The 16,168-nt window shown below is 45.1% G+C and overlaps 1 protein-coding gene across 1 annotated transcript; it reads left to right on the top strand.

Annotated features, from left to right (window-relative positions):
- Positions 1-3,803: 3,803 nt before the first annotated feature.
- LOC308367134 (retrovirus-related Pol polyprotein from transposon opus) lies at positions 3,804-6,621 on the top strand (the record flags this gene model as incomplete). The annotated part of the gene is made up of 2 exons (XM_080840952.1): positions 3,804-6,057; positions 6,569-6,621. 2 exons carry the CDS (start codon positions 3,804-3,806, stop codon positions 6,619-6,621), a joined length of 2,307 nt encoding a protein of 768 aa, XP_080697078.1.
- Between the last annotated feature and the right edge of the window lie 9,547 nt (positions 6,622-16,168).

The following is a 16,168-nucleotide window of genomic DNA, read 5'->3' as shown; positions in this document are numbered from 1 at the left end:
GTCATTCTTCCAGAACCTGATCACCATAGTTACACATACAGTATATACAGTAAACACACACACACACACACTTCAAAATACATCACACACACACACACACACACACACACACACACACACACACACACACACACACACACACACACACACACACAGTGCTGCTTGAAAGTTGTTGCCTTAACAAAAGTGGTTTATCTCACAAAAACTGAAAATGTGACACATGCAAAAGTATATGAACCATTTTAGTTGGTAGCTTGTGGCACCTCCTTTTGCAGCCATTACTTCAACCAAACATCTTCAGGACTTGCCACAACATTTCTATTGGATTGAGATCCGGACTTTGACTAAGCCAATCCAGAGTACTTATCCTCTTTCTTTTAAGTTATTCCTTGGTAATTTCGCTGGTATGCTTTCGGTCGTTGTCTTGTTGCAGAGCCCAATTTCGGCCCAGCTTCAAATCCCTGACTGATGGCTGGAGATTCTGATCAAGAATTTGTTGATAGTCCTAAGAATTCATGTTTCCGTAATATGGAGTCGTCCAGGTCCGGACGCAGAAAAGCAGCCCCAGATCTTCACATTTCCACCACCATGCTTCACTAAAGGGAGGAGGTTCTTTTCCTGGTATGCAGTGTTGGCTTTTCTCCAAACAAAGCAATTTTGATTGTGACCAAATAACTCTATCCTGGACTCATCTGTCCAGAGAATGGACTTTCAGAAGGCCTCTGGTTTGTCCAAGTGCTCTCAGGGAGGGTTGAGACGGACAGCTTTGTTCTTTCTTGAGAGCAGATATAAAAACCCTAAAGGTAAACAAAACACGAGTCACACTTGGAAAAGCGATTAGCTAACTGAAACCGAGGGGAAACACAAAACGGGAAAAAGGCGGAGATCCAACACGAACCATCTATGAATGAGCAGGCGGTAATCCAATGGTGAGTCAGGCTGCGGGGATTCGCAGGTTGTGGTGTCCGTGGATGTGCGTGACACCAAACAATAACCGGGTTGTGACAGGTGTGGGTAATTATGAATTAGCTGAGTGCAAACAGGGTGATCGCTGATGCAGGTGTGAATGATTCATCCTTACGTGACTATGAAGGTGGTGCAGGTGAGTGAGGCTAGGGAGTGAGACAGGTGTATGCGTTCGAGTGATTGTCGGAGTGCAGCTGGTGAATGTGCAGGTTTGGAGAGAGTTTGTGAGCTGAAGGGGGTGTGTCCGGAGCAGAGCTCCGCGGAGACCTGCCATTACCATGTTTGGAGGAGAAATGGCACTGCACATCATCCCAACAGTGAAATTTGGAAGAGGGAACATCATGGTGTGGGGCTGCTTTTCAGCATACGGTACTGGCAAGCGCCACACAAGGAAGGATGAATGGACAAATGTACCGAGACATTCTAAATAAAAATCTGCTGCCATCTACCAGGATGATGAAGATAAAACAAGGGTGGACATTTCACCAAGACAATGAACAGCCAATGAAACTCTCAATAGGTTTCAGAGAAAGAAAATAAAGCTGCTAGAATGGCCCAGCCAAACACCTGACTTGAATACGGTCAAAAATCTATGGAAAGAACTGAAGATCAGAGTTCACAGAAGAAGAGGCCAAGGGAACTTTCAAGACTTGAAGACTGTTTGTGTGGAAGAATGGGCCAAACTCACACTTAAGTTATGCATACGACTAGTTTATCCATACAGGAAGCGTCTTAAAGTTGTCATTACTTACAAAGGCTTTTGTACAAAGAATTTAAAAAGTATCAGTAAGCGTGTTCAATACTTTTTCCCTGTGCAATTTCACATTATTAGACATTTCTTAATTTTTGAACGAATTTGTTTTGGTTTCTTTGTATGTTTGGATTACTTGGGTTGTAACCAACATCTGGTGAAAATTTCATATCAATAGCACCTTTGGAAATATATTTACTGAGAAAAAGGGTGACGTGTTCAATACTTATTTTACCCGCTGTATATCCAAAACATTAAGATCAACAACGAAGGGGACACAACAATAATCGAAGCAAAAGCATACAGGTCTCAATCAAAAAATGAGAAACCCAAGGACCTCTTCATTAAATGCCACCAGCATAACCTTGTAAACTAGTCATGTTCTTTCACCGCTGGGTAAGATCTGTATACAATATTTCAAGCTAGCTAATAGCTAAAGATTATTTATTCGTATTCTTTATTCCATCTCTGGCGATGTATCTATCTAGCCAGATGGTGACAATCTAAAGTACAGAACAGTAACATAGCAGTGTGGAGCAAGATAGATGCTAGTAACGTTATTGTTTAAGGGATGTGTGTGCATGTTACTGAAAGTATTTCATAGTCTTCAGCCCAAGAAGAGCGAGACTGAATTTTCGCAATTTTGAGAACCAACTTCTTTTGAAGATGAACAGGACATTTTTCAGTGTTAAGTTATGACTGGGTTGTGACTTTTGGTGCTGCTTTAGTATTGCCTATTTGTGGTATAGTGTCATACTCCCTCCATCCACCTGGTGGCGCTGTACTGCAATATGTATGCAATGTAACATTAATATACAGGCAGAGCTATGCAAGAAGTGATCAAGTAAAGTTGTTAGCAAATGTACCGCTCGTGTCTGTCTTACAATCTACCTACATCCATTACATACACAACATATTGGCGACGAGGATGGCTAGTATCGGAATCTCACAACCTCCTGCACTACTGGGAAGTCCGGGTGAGCCGACGATGTTGTATACAGCCTGGATACAGATGTTTGAAAATTATCTGCTAGCATTGACTGCTAACGACATGCCGGACAAACGTAAGCGCGCACTACTTTTGCACTGTTTAGGCACCGAAGGCCAGCGTATTTTTCTTTCCTTACCTGACACTGGCACTTCTTACAAGTCTGCCTGTGACGCGTTGAAGATGTTTTTTGTGCCGAAAGTGAATGTCGTGGCTGAGAGGAGTAAGTTCCGTCAGCGTGCTCAGAGACCGGGCGAAACAACTGTACAGTACATTGCTGCATTGAGGGACTTGCTTGTGAACTGTGATTTTAGCACGTTAGCTGATGACATGATAAGAGATCAGCTGATCGAGAAAACTACCTCTACACGGATTAGAGAACGTTTACTGTTGGAAACTGACCTGAAATTGCAAAAGGCCATCACAATCGCTACTCAAATTGAATCCGCGGTGGCTGAAGCTAAAGCTATTGCTGCTCCCGTGCATGATGCTACAGTGAGACTCGTTCAGCCGAGAGGAGGCAACGGTTCTTACAACAAGCGTTTCACACGAGGCAAAGGCAAGCCGCAGGCGCCAGTCCAACACACACCTACACAGCACACTTCTCAAAATAAAACGTGTTACCGTTGTGGATCCAACTCACACTTAGCAAACAACCCCAAATGTGTTGCCAAGAATGCAAAATGCAACAACTGTGAAAAAACGGGACATTTCAGTAAAGTGTGCCGCAGCGCAGTTCCCACACACAGTGTCAAAGAGGTTGCTGTTCCCGATCTTACAGTACTACATGTTGCTCCTACCTCTTCTGTCTCACAAACAAATCGCCTTACCTGCACAGTGTCTCTTCATGTTAAAGATGGACAGTCACTTACCACTGATTTGCTTGTTGACACTGGTTCAGCAGTCTCCATTCTCCCTGAGAGCATCTACAGTCAGTCATTCATGCATGTGCCTCTCACTAAGCCTACTGTACGCCTGGTGACTTACATGAAAAAGCCTATTCCTGTACTTGGCTGTCTCCAGCTTGCTGTTACATACCACAATCAGAGCACGCACACTGACTTCTACATCGTCCCCGATGGCACACCATTGCTTGGAATGGATCTGTTCACTGCACTTCGCCTACACATCCAAGATGGACAGATCGCCACACCTGCCTCACCTGCTTCGCCACTGGTGAGTCACACAGTCAACACTACAAGCGCATTAGGCGTTGCTACTGGATTCATACACAAAGTCAAAGTGCGTCCAGATGTGCCTCCAGTCCAGCAGAAACTACGCCGACTCCCATATGCTGTGCGCGACGATGTCTCAGAGGAGCTGAAACGTCTGGAAGCCGACGGCGTCATCGAGAGAGTTGACTCGTCTGCCTGGGTGTCGCCTCTGGTGATCGTCAAAAAGAAGTCAGGTAGTCTTCGTGTTTGTGTGGACCTACGTGAACCAAACAGGTCTGTGGTGATAGACAGTCACCCCCTGCCACACATCGAGAAGGTCTTTACAGAGCTCCGTGGTGCTACAATGTTCTCCACAATCGACCTACAAAGTGCATACCACCAACTGCAGTTACATCCAAGCAGCAGAGATCTTACAGCGTTTATATCGCATGATGGACTTTTTCGTTTCACACGAGTGCCTTACGGCCTGGCCTCAGCACCCAGTGCGTTCCAACGCATGATGTCTCAGATCCTGGCGGGTCAAAAGGGTGTGCAGTGCTACCTTGACGATATAATTGTCAGTGGAGAGACACCTGAAGTGCATTACGCCAGACTGAAAGCCGTACTTCGCTGCCTAAAGGAGAGTGGGTTGAAGCTCAACGCTGAGAAATGCCACTTCAGAGAGACAGAGTTGCCTTTCCTTGGGCATCTCATCTCTGCCTCTGGCCTACAACCAGACCCTGGCCATGTTCAAGCTGTGCTTCAAGCTCCGCCTCCACACGATGCACACTCTCTACGCTCCTTCCTGGGCCTGACTGCGTGGTACTCAAAGTTCATTCCCAACTATGCCACGCTTGTGGAACCTCTCCGTGCTCTACTACGTCAGTCTGTTACTTTCCACTGGCCAGAGGAGGCGCAAGTGAACTTTTGCAAAGTGAAAGAGATCATTGCTACTTCTTCTGCTCTTGCCTTGTTTGATCCTTCCCTCCCTACAGTCGTGACAACAGATGCGTCAGACAATGGCATTGGCGCTGTGCTGACACAGATGAAGGGCAATACAGAACAGACCATCGCATTCGCTTCGAGAACGCTTACTGCATGTGAACGCAACTACTCCACTGTCGAAAAAGAGGCCTTGGCATGCGTCTGGGCGTCTGAAAAGTGGCGTACTTACCTCTGGGGCCGTCATTTCACTTTACGGACTGATCATAGCCCCCTGACCACTCTACTCACTACCAAGGGCCTTGGACATGCAGGCATGAGAATAGCTCGCTGGTCTGCTCGTCTGCTGTGTTTTAACTACACCATAGAATACAAACCTGGCCATGAGAATGTTACCGCAGATTGCTTGTCACGCTTGCCTCTTCCCATCACAGATGAACACGTGGAGATGGAGTTGGAGATGGTGGCTGCTGTGTCCCCCGACTTCGCTGCAGTTACAGCTGATGAGTTCTCCAGTGCCTGTGATGCGTGTCCTGTGCTACAGCAAGTGCGACACTTCATTGCCAAGGGATGGCCTCGTACTGCAAAAGGCCTAGACCCTCTCATCGTGCCGTACTTCAGTGTGCAGTACGAGTTGGCTGTGCAGAACAGTGTCATAGTGCGTGGCACTCACCCTGTAGTCGTACCCCAACAACTACAGGCCAAGATGATCCAGCTCGCTCATGCTACTCACCCAGGAATCGTTCGCACAAAACAAAGAATGAGAGATTTGTACTGGTGGCCTGGAATGGATTCGCAGGTCGAGTCTACCATCAAATCGTGCCTCACCTGCCTGGAACATGACAAGACTGCAACCACCCGTACTGCTCCACTACAACCTGTGCCTACTCCTACCGCTGCCTGGGAAAAGGTAGCTGTGGACATTGTTGGTCCGATTCACACTGCACCTGCTGACTGCCGCTTTGCCATCACACTCATCGACTACTACAGCCGGTGGCCTGAGATTGCTTTCAGCTCTACTGTTACCTCTGCCACTGTTATGACTTTTCTTGCCACTGTGTTCAGCAGAGAAGGGAATCCCCTTGAACTGGTCACTGACAATGGCTCTCAGTTTGTTTCGGCTGAGTTTGAGTCTTTCCTTGCAGACAGGAACATCAAGCACTGTCGCAGCTCTGTGTACTACCCACAGGCTAATGGGGAAATCGAGCGCTTCAACAGAGTGTTCAAAGACGGCCTACAAACAGCCAACATTGAAGGTAAACCACTGAAACCTTTTTTCACTGAGTTCTTGCAAACATACAGAGCCACTGCACATGCCGTGACTTCAGTGTCACCTGCTGAACTGCTACATGGTAGACCTCTCAACACCAAGCTGCACATCAGAGGTTTACACTCCCTGCGCCCCTGCACTGACATAACACACTGCAACAGAACATAAAAAAGAAACAAGAAAAATCAAAACAATACACTGACAAACGACGTGGTGCAAAACCACCCAACTTCCAGATCGGATCTACAGTCCGCGTCCGCAAACCTGGAATCATTGCGAAAGGACTGTCAAAGTTCACACACCCCCTGAAGGTGGTAGCCCAAAAGGGTCCTGCCACTTACTTGCTGTCCGATGGAAAAGTGTGGAATGCCTTCCACCTTTCCCCCTCATCTTCCACCTGTGCTGCTGTTCCAGCATCACAGCCTGATGATGTTTGCCCCTCAAGCAACCAAGGTGCCGAGCCACCTGACCCTGAACCTGTGCACTCACCGCATCAGTCCCCACGGGTACCGAGAGTACGACACGCTCCTGCATGGCTCGAGGAATATGAGACAAAAAAAAAAAAGAGAGAAAAGATGTGATATGATGTAAACATGTGAAGATGTTCATTGTTCACTGATGATCAATATACAGTTCGCTTACCTGCCTTAATGTCATAAGGTTCATATTGTGGCATAATACCTACTTTAACAATGTCGTTCAATTCATTACCTGTTACTTATTGATAGTATAAACTCTGACATTTTAAATGTTTATCTTTTGATACATACCTGCCTTTGAGATTAATGTTTCTACAGGTTTTAATATTTACCAAAAGGATTTGCTTATTTCCTGGGATTCAAGTTACCTGAGTTCTTTCTAGTTTAATACCTGTATTCTAATTCTACTGTCCAGTTTATTCTTACAAAAGAGGAATATGTGGTATAGTGTCATACTCCCTCCATTCACCTGGTGGCGTTGTACTGCAATATGATATGCAATGTAACATTAATATACAGGCAGAGCTATGCAAGAAGTGATCAAGTAAAGTTGTTAGCAAATGTACCGCTCGTGTCTGTCTTACAATCTACCTACATCCATTACATACACAACACTATTGTGTTAAAATTGTGTTGAAATCAGCTCATGTTTATAAGTTAAGTTAAGTTAAGTTAAGTACACTAAAGATCAGGGGCCGTATTCACAAAGAATCTTAGGGCTAAAAGTAGCTCATAAGTGGCGAATTTAGGAGAAACTCCTAAAAATAATGGGCGTGTCAGTCTTAAATGTAGGACTCCTATTTTTTTTTACTAAGAGCAATTCACAAAATATTTTATCCCTAAAAGTAGCACCTAAGTCTAGGACAGCTTAAAACTCCTCATGAGGACTCCTAAGTCACTAAGACCTATTCACAAAAAGTCTTAAAATGGCTGAAGCCAGACGTAACGTGTTGGAGACAATGAACGACTCTGAATTGTTGAGAAGATATCGTTTAAACCGTGAAGGCATCAACATTTTACTAGAATTAGTGCGGCATGCAATCACGTCTCCAACTATCCGAAACAACCCAATCAGTCCGGAAGTTAAATGTTTGATAACATTAAGATTTTTGGCTACGGGGAAAATGCAACTTTGCAACGCAGACGACTTCAGAATATCGCAATCATCAGTAAGCGTATTCATTCATCAAACAATCACCGCACTCTGTAGACCACACATTGTACAACAGTTTATTCGGTTCCCTATGGACAATCGCCTACTTCAAAGGATCAAGGTCAATTTCATGGCGTTTGCAGGAATGCCCGGTGTCGTGGGTGCCATCGATGGAACACACATTAAAATAATTGCTCCATCCAGAGATGAGGACGTCTTTGTAAACCGCAAAAAGGTACATTGAATTAATACACAGATAGTGTTTGATCCAAATTTCACAATCATGGATATTGTTGCGAAGTGGCCTGGATCTACTCACGATTCGCGCATTTTAATGGAGAGCGCGGTCTGCGCCAGCTTTTTGAGCGGCACCATGTACCTGCTGGATGCCACTTGTTGACAGTGGCAACCATGCAAGACATGGCTTTTGACACCCTTCCTCAATCCACAACCGGGAGCACAGTTGAACTACAACATGCAAGTATACGCATGAGGCCTATTTTGGTGACACAATACCTGTAGCCGCGACGGCTCTTTTAAAGTCCACTCCGCAATCTCCATCCTACATTGTGACTGGAGCGCATACCACCGCTTCTCGCAGTCATCGACAGAGCGACACACGGCAGGGAATGAAGCATTTATGTTAACACATATGTCCTCCCATGCCTCACGCTTCTTTTTTGTGGTCACCCCACAGCCAAATTTAGCTTTTATAACTCCCTTCCTCTCCAGCACACTCTGGGCCAACATGGACAGTTGGTCCTGGGACCAGTTCGACTTTCTCTGTCTCGCCCTCGTTTCGTCCATTATGTCAGGAGGACTTAAAGAGCCGTATGGACTGATATTTGAAGTGTTTAAGGGCTGGAAATATGCCGATTACCTAATAGTTTGCAGGGAGCTTTAATTATTACTTCCTTGATTTCATGCAATTTCCGTGTTTTTTTTCGGCAATTTCTCTTTCTCCAACGTGCAAAGCGTCATTCACGTTGGATGCACAAACTTGTCATCATGCGTGTGCATTCTGCTAAGTGCACTATCCATAACTATTTAATATGGCTTCATTTGAAGCCTCGGTTATTCTCTTATTTTCTGTTGATTTAGTGGGATCGTTAGGGGGATGTTAGGACTGAGTTTTGAATGAGAGCGCCTGTCAGCAACCAATCACCGTACGCACCGCTTCTAAACTCGTGCATGAGAATGGACGTCATCCATAGCAACGGAGTTTTTATCTTAAGCTTAGGAGTTGGTATTATCCTTAGTATGAGTAGGTCTCAGAGCCGTTGTGAATCACTTTTAAGAAATTACTCCTACGTAAAAGGTTTTAGCGCGAGTTAGGAGCACTCCTAGTGGTAAGATAAAAGGCTTTGTGAATACGGCCCCAGATATTTAAATACTTTTACTCAAGTAGTATTTTAAAAGGTGACTTTCACTTTTACTTGAGTCATTTTCCAGTTAGGTATCTGTACTTTTACTCAAGTATGGCTTTTGGGTACTTTATACACCACTGCTAATTAGGCACCCTATGGTGTTTAACCTGAATCTGTTAACTGCTTGACTTTATCAATGCAGCCAGGGGTTCAATTACTTTTGCACATACAGTAATTCCATGTTTTATGTAGTTTTTTGGGCTACTCACACAATTCCCTATAAACAAGAACAAGCAATTGATAAACATAAACCTGACTAATATAATCTAAATGAGCACGGCAAAGTTGAAGAAGGGACCGGAAGACGCAGTCAGGATTCTGTAGTTTATATCAGCGTGGAGACCCCCTCTCAGCTGGTGCTCAGAGAATGGCCTACCTGATTGTGCAATATGCATTTATATCATTCAGTCAGGTAGAAATACAATAGGGGAGAGGGTGACCACACCCCATTGGTTTGAGGAAGAGGAGAAGGTGAGGTGAGGGGTTCACTTATCTAAGGGGGAAGGGGTTACAGATACAAAATAAGGCTACACTTAGCAATATTTCCCGTTCCATCAGTCCCCCATTTGAGCATTTCTATGCTCACACATGAACCACCATGCAACAGCCAATCAGACCAGGAAACATCAATATACGTTACAGATACATATGATACAAAAAAACAGTAGAATAGCTATTTTGCAGTTCTATCAGTCCCATATAAACATTTCTGTTCACACAAGAACCACCATGCCACCATGCCACCATCAGATCCGGAAAACATCAATATGCGGTTCCATCACTGACATTTCATACATGGAAAACTGGTGATGATAAAATAAAAAAATCATGGTAAAATAATAGAAAACTCTAAACTGCACATACTTTCAAGCAGCACTGTATACTTTCAAACACATCACACACTGTAGAGGTAGACTAGTGTCTGGTTCTGTAGAGGTAGACTAGTGTGTGGTTCTGTAGACTAGTGTGTGGTTCTGTAGAGGTAGACTAGTGTGTGGTTCTGTAGACTAGTGTGTGGTTCTGTAGAGGTAGACTAGTGTGTGGTTCTGTAGAGGTAGACTAGTGTGTGGTTCTGTAGACTAGTGTGTGGTTCTGTAGAGGTAGACTAGTGTGTGGTTCTGTAGACTAGTGTCTGGTTCTGTAGAGGTAGACTAGTGTCTGGTTCTGTAGAGGTAGACTAGTGTGTGGTTCTGTAGACTAGTGTGTGGTTCTGTAGAGGTAGACTAGTGTGTGGTTCTGTAGAGGTAGACTAGTGTGTGGTTCTGTAGAGGTAGACTAGTGTCTGGTTCTGTAGAGGTAGACTAGTGTGTGGTTCTGTAGAGGTAGACTAGTGTCTGGTTCTGTAGAGGTAGACTAGTGTGTGGTTCTGTAGAGGTAGACTAGTGTGTGGTTCTGTAGAGGTAGACTAGTGTGTGGTTCTGTAGAGGTAGACTAGTGTGTGGTTCTGTAGAGGTAGACTAGTGTGTGGTTCTGTAGACTAGTGTGTGGTTCTGTAGAGGTAGACTAGTGTGTGGTTCTGTAGAGGTAGACTAGTGTGTGGTTCTGTAGAGGTAGACTAGTGTGTGGTTCTGTAGAGGTAGACTAGTGTGTGGTTCTGTAGAGGTAGACTAGTGTGTGGTTCTGTAGAGGTAGACTAGTGTGTGGTTCTGTAGAGGTAAACTAGTGTGTGGTTCTGTAGACTAGTGTGTGGTTCTGTAGAGGTAGACTAGTGTGTGGTTCTGTAGACTAGTGTGTGGTTCTGTAGAGGTAGACTAGTGTGTGGTTCTGTAGAGGTAGACTAGTGTGTGGTTCTGTAGAGGTAGACTAGTGTGTGGTTCTGTAGAGGTAGACTAGTGTGTGGTTCTGTAGAGGTAGACTAGTGTGTGGTTCTGTAGAGGTAGACTAGTGTGTGGTTCTGTAGAGGTAGACTAGTGTGTGGTTCTGTAGAGGTAGACTAGTGTGTGGTTCTGTAGAGGTAGACTAGTGTGTGGTTCTGTAGAGGTAGACTAGTGTGTGGTTCTGTAGAGGTAGACTAGTGTGTGGTTCTGTAGAGGTAAACTAGTGTGTGGTTCTGTAGAGGTAGACTAGTGTCTGGTTCTGTAGAGGTAGACTAGTGTGTGGTTCTGTAGAGGTAAACTAGTGTGTGGTTCTGTAGACTAGTGTGTGGTTCTGTAGAGGTAAACTAGTGTGTGGTTCTGTAGACTAGTGTGTGGTTCTGTAGAGGTAGACTAGTGTGTGGTTCTGTAGAGGTAGACTAGTGTGTGGTTCTGTAGAGGTAGACTAGTGTGTGGTTCTGTAGAGGTAGACTAGTGTGTGGTTCTGTAGAGGTAGACTAGTGTGTGGTTCTGTAGAGGTAGACTAGTGTGTGGTTCTGTAGAGGTAGACTAGTGTCTGGTTCTGTAGAGGTAGACTAGTGTCTGGTTCTGTAGACTAGTGTGTGGTTCTGTAGAGGTAGACTAGTGTGTGGTTCTGTAGAGGTAGACTAGTGTGTGGTTCTGTAGAGGTAGACTAGTGTGTGGTTCTGTAGAGGTAGACTAGTGTCTGGTTCTGTAGAGGTAGACTAGTGTGTGGTTCTGTAGAGGTAGACTAGTGTGTGGTTCTGGAGAGGTAGACTAGTGTGTGGTTCTGTAGACTAGTGTGTGGTTCTGTAGACTAGTGTGTGGTTCTGTAGAGGTAGACTAGTGTGTGGTTCTGTAGAGGTAGACTAGTGTGTGGTTCTGTAGAGGTAGACTAGTGTGTGGTTCTGTAGAGGTAGACTAGTGTCTGGTTCTGTAGAGGTAGACTAGTGTGTGGTTCTGTAGACTAGTGTGTGGTTCTGTAGAGGTAGACTAGTGTGTGGTTCTGTAGACTAGTGTGTGGTTCTGTAGAGGTAAACTAGTGTCTGGTTCTGTAGACTAGTGTGTGGTTCTGTAGAGGTAGACTAGTGTGTGGTTCTGTAGAGGTAGACTAGTGTGTGGTTCTGTAGACTAGTGTGTGGTTCTGTAGAGGTAGACTAGTGTGTGGTTCTGTAGAGGTAGACTAGTGTCTGGTTCTGTAGAGGTAGACTAGTGTGTGGTTCTGTAGAGGTAGACTAGTGTGTGGTTCTGTAGAGGTAGACTAGTGTGTGGTTCTGTAGAGGTAGACTAGTGTCTGGTTCTGTAGAGGTAGACTAGTGTGTGGTTCTGTAGAGGTAGACTAGTGTGTGGTTCTGTAGAGGTAGACTAGTGTGTGGTTCTGTAGAGGTAGACTAGTGTGTGGTTCTGTAGACTAGTGTGTGGTTCTGTAGAGGTAGACTAGTGTGTGGTTCTGTAGAGGTAGACTAGTGTGTGGTTCTGTAGACTAGTGTGTGGTTCTGTAGAGGTAAACTAGTGTCTGGTTCTGTAGAGGTAGACTAGTGTCTGGTTCTGTAGAGGTAGACTAGTGTCTGGTTCTGTAGAGGTAGACTAGTGTGTGGTTCTGTAGACTAGTGTGTGGTTCTGTAGACTAGTGTGTGGTTCTGTAGAGGTAGACTAGTGTGTGGTTCTGTAGTGGTAGACTAGTGTGTGGTTCTGTAGACTAGTGTGTGGTTCTGTAGAGGTAGACTAGTGTGTGGTTCTGTAGACTAGTGTCTGGTTCTGTAGAGGTAGACTAGTGTGTGGTTCTGTAGAGGTAGACTAGTGTGTGGTTCTGTAGAGGTAGACTAGTGTGTGGTTCTGTAGAGGTAGACTAGTGTGTGGTTCTGTAGACTAGTGTGTGGTTCTGTAGAGGTAGACTAGTGTGTGGTTCTGTAGACTAGTGTGTGGTTCTGTAGAGGTAGACTAGTGTGTGGTTCTGTAGTGGTAGACTAGTGTGTGGTTCTGTAGACTAGTGTGTGGTTCTGTAGAGGTAGACTAGTGTGTGGTTCTGTAGACTAGTGTCTGGTTCTGTAGAGGTAGACTAGTGTGTGGTTCTGTAGAGGTAGACTAGTGTGTGGTTCTGTAGAGGTAGACTAGTGTGTGGTTCTGTAGACTAGTGTGTGGTTCTGTAGAGGTAGACTAGTGTGTGGTTCTGTAGAGGTAGACTAGTGTGTGGTTCTGTAGACTAGTGTGTGGTTCTGTAGAGGTAGACTAGTGTGTGGTTCTGTAGACTAGTGTGTGGTTCTGTAGAGGTAGACTAGTGTGTGGTTCTGTAGAGGTAGACTAGTGTGTGGTTCTGTAGACTAGTGTGTGGTTCTGTAGAGGTAGACTAGTGTGTGGTTCTGTAGAGGTAGACTAGTGTGTGGTTCTGTAGAGGTAGACTAGTGTGTGGTTCTGTAGAGGTAGACTAGTGTCTGGTTCTGTAGAGGTAGACTAGTGTCTGGTTCTGTAGAGGTAGACTAGTGTCTGGTTCTGTAGAGGTAGACTAGTGTGTGGTTCTGTAGAGGTAGACTAGTGTGTGGTTCTGTAGAGGTAGACTAGTGTGTGGTTCTGTAGAGGTAGACTAGTGTGTGGTTCTGTAGAGGTAGACTAGTGTGTGGTTCTGTAGAGGTAGACTAGTGTGTGGTTCTGTAGAGGTAGACTAGTGTGTGGTTCTGTAGAGGTAGACTAGTGTGTGGTTCTGTAGACTAGTGTGTGGTTCTGTAGAGGTAGACTAGTGTGTGGTTCTGTAGAGGTAGACTAGTGTCTGGTTCTGTAGAGGTAGACTAGTGTGTGGTTCTGTAGAGGTAGACTAGTGTGTGGTTCTGTAGACTAGTGTGTGGTTCTGTAGAGGTAGACTAGTGTGTGGTTCTGTAGAGGTAGACTAGTGTGTGGTTCTGTAGACTAGTGTGTGGTTCTGTAGAGGTAGACTAGTGTGTGGTTCTGTAGAGGTAGACTAGTGTCTGGTTCTGTAGAGGTAGACTAGTGTGTGGTTCTGTAGACTAGTGTGTGGTTCTGTAGAGGTAGACTAGTGTGTGGTTCTGTAGAGGTAGACTAGTGTGTGGTTCTGTAGAGGTAGACTAGTGTGTGGTTCTGTAGAGGTAGACTAGTGTGTGGTTCTGTAGAGGTAGACTAGTGTCTGGTTCTGTAGAGGTAGACTAGTGTGTGGTTCTGTAGAGGTAGACTAGTGTGTGGTTCTGTAGAGGTAGACTAGTGTCTGGTTCTGTAGAGGTAGACTAGTGTGTGGTTCTGTAGACTAGTGTGTGGTTCTGTAGACTAGTGTGTGGTTCTGTAGAGGTAGACTAGTGTGTGGTTCTGTAGAGGTAGACTAGTGTGTGGTTCTGTAGAGGTAGACTAGTGTGTGGTTCTGTAGAGGTAGACTAGTGTGTGGTTCTGTAGACTAGTGTGTGGTTCTGTAGAGGTAGACTAGTGTGTGGTTCTGTAGAGGTAGACTAGTGTGTGGTTCTGTAGAGGTAGACTAGTGTGTGGTTCTGTAGAGGTAGACTAGTGTGTGGTTCTGTAGAGGTAGACTAGTGTCTGGTTCTGTAGAGGTAGACTAGTGTCTGGTTCTGTAGAGGTAGACTAGTGTCTGGTTCTGTAGAGGTAGACTAGTGTGTGGTTCTGTAGAGGTAGACTAGTGTGTGGTTCTGTAGACTAGTGTGTGGTTCTGTAGAGGTAGACTAGTGTGTGGTTCTGTAGAGGTAGACTAGTGTGTGGTTCTGTAGAGGTAGACTAGTGTGTGGTTCTGTAGAGGTAGACTAGTGTGTGGTTCTGTAGACTAGTGTGTGGTTCTGTAGAGGTAGACTAGTGTGTGGTTCTGTAGAGGTAGACTAGTGTGTGGTTCTGTAGAGGTAGACTAGTGTCTGGTTCTGTAGAGGTAGACTAGTGTCTGGTTCTGTAGAGGTAGACTAGTGTGTGGTTCTGTAGACTAGTGTGTGGTTCTGTAGAGGTAGACTAGTGTGTGGTTCTGTAGAGGTAGACTAGTGTCTGGTTCTGTAGAGGTAGACTAGTGTGTGGTTCTGTAGAGGTAGACTAGTGTGTGGTTCTGTAGACTAGTGTGTGGTTCTGTAGAGGTAGACTAGTGTGTGGTTCTGTAGAGGTAGACTAGTGTCTGGTTCTGTAGAGGTAGACTAGTGTCTGGTTCTGTAGAGGTAGACTAGTGTGTGGTTCTGTAGACTAGTGTGTGGTTCTGTAGAGGTAGACTAGTGTGTGGTTCTGTAGAGGTAGACTAGTGTCTGGTTCTGTAGAGGTAGACTAGTGTGTGGTTCTGTAGAGGTAGACTAGTGTGTGGTTCTGTAGAGGTAGACTAGTGTGTGGTTCTGTAGAGGTAGACTAGTGTCTGGTTCTGTAGAGGTAGACTAGTGTGTGGTTCTGTAGAGGTAGACTAGTGTGTGGTTCTGTAGACTAGTGTGTGGTTCTGTAGAGGTAGACTAGTGTGTGGTTCTGTAGAGGTAGACTAGTGTCTGGTTCTGTAGAGGTAGACTAGTGTGTGGTTCTGTAGAGGTAGACTAGTGTGTGGTTCTGTAGAGGTAGACTAGTGTGTGGTTCTGTAGAGGTAGACTAGTGTGTGGTTCTGTAGAGGTAGACTAGTGTGTGGTTCTGTAGAGGTAGACTAGTGTGTGGTTCTGTAGACTAGTGTGTGGTTCTGTAGAGGTAGACTAGTGTGTGGTTCTGTAGAGGTAGACTAGTGTGTGGTTCTGTAGAGGTAGACTAGTGTGTGGTTCTGTAGAGGTAGACTAGTGTGTGGTTCTGTAGAGGTAGACTAGTGTGTGGTTCTGTAGACTAGTGTGTGGTTCTGTAGAGGTAGACTAGTGTGTGGTTCTGTAGAGGTAGACTAGTGTGTGGTTCTGTAGAGGTAGACTAGTGTGTGGTTCTGTAGAGGTAGACTAGTGTGTGGTTCTGTAGAGGTAGACTAGTGTGTGGTTCTGTAGACTAGTGTGTGGTTCTGTAGAGGTAGACTAGTGTGTGGTTCTGTAGAGGTAGACTAGTGTGTGGTTCTGTAGAGGTAGACTAGTGTGTGGTTCTGTAGAGGTAGACTAGTGTGTGGTTCTGTAGAGGTAGACTAGTGTCTGGTTCTGTAGAGGTAGACTAGTGTCTGGTTCTGTAGACTAGTGTGTGGTTCTGTAGAGGTAGACTAGTGTGTGGTTCTGTAGAGGTAGACTAGTGTGTGGTTCTGTAGACTAGTGTGTGGTTCTGTAGAGGTAGACTAGTGTCTGGTTCTGTAGAG

The sequence above is a fragment of the Sprattus sprattus genome (genome assembly GCF_963457725.1).
Source record: "Sprattus sprattus genome assembly, chromosome: 6".
NCBI lineage: Eukaryota > Metazoa > Chordata > Actinopteri > Clupeiformes > Clupeidae > Sprattus > Sprattus sprattus.
Note: the sequence above shows the minus strand (reverse complement) of the source record. Positions and strands in the feature narration are given on the sequence as shown.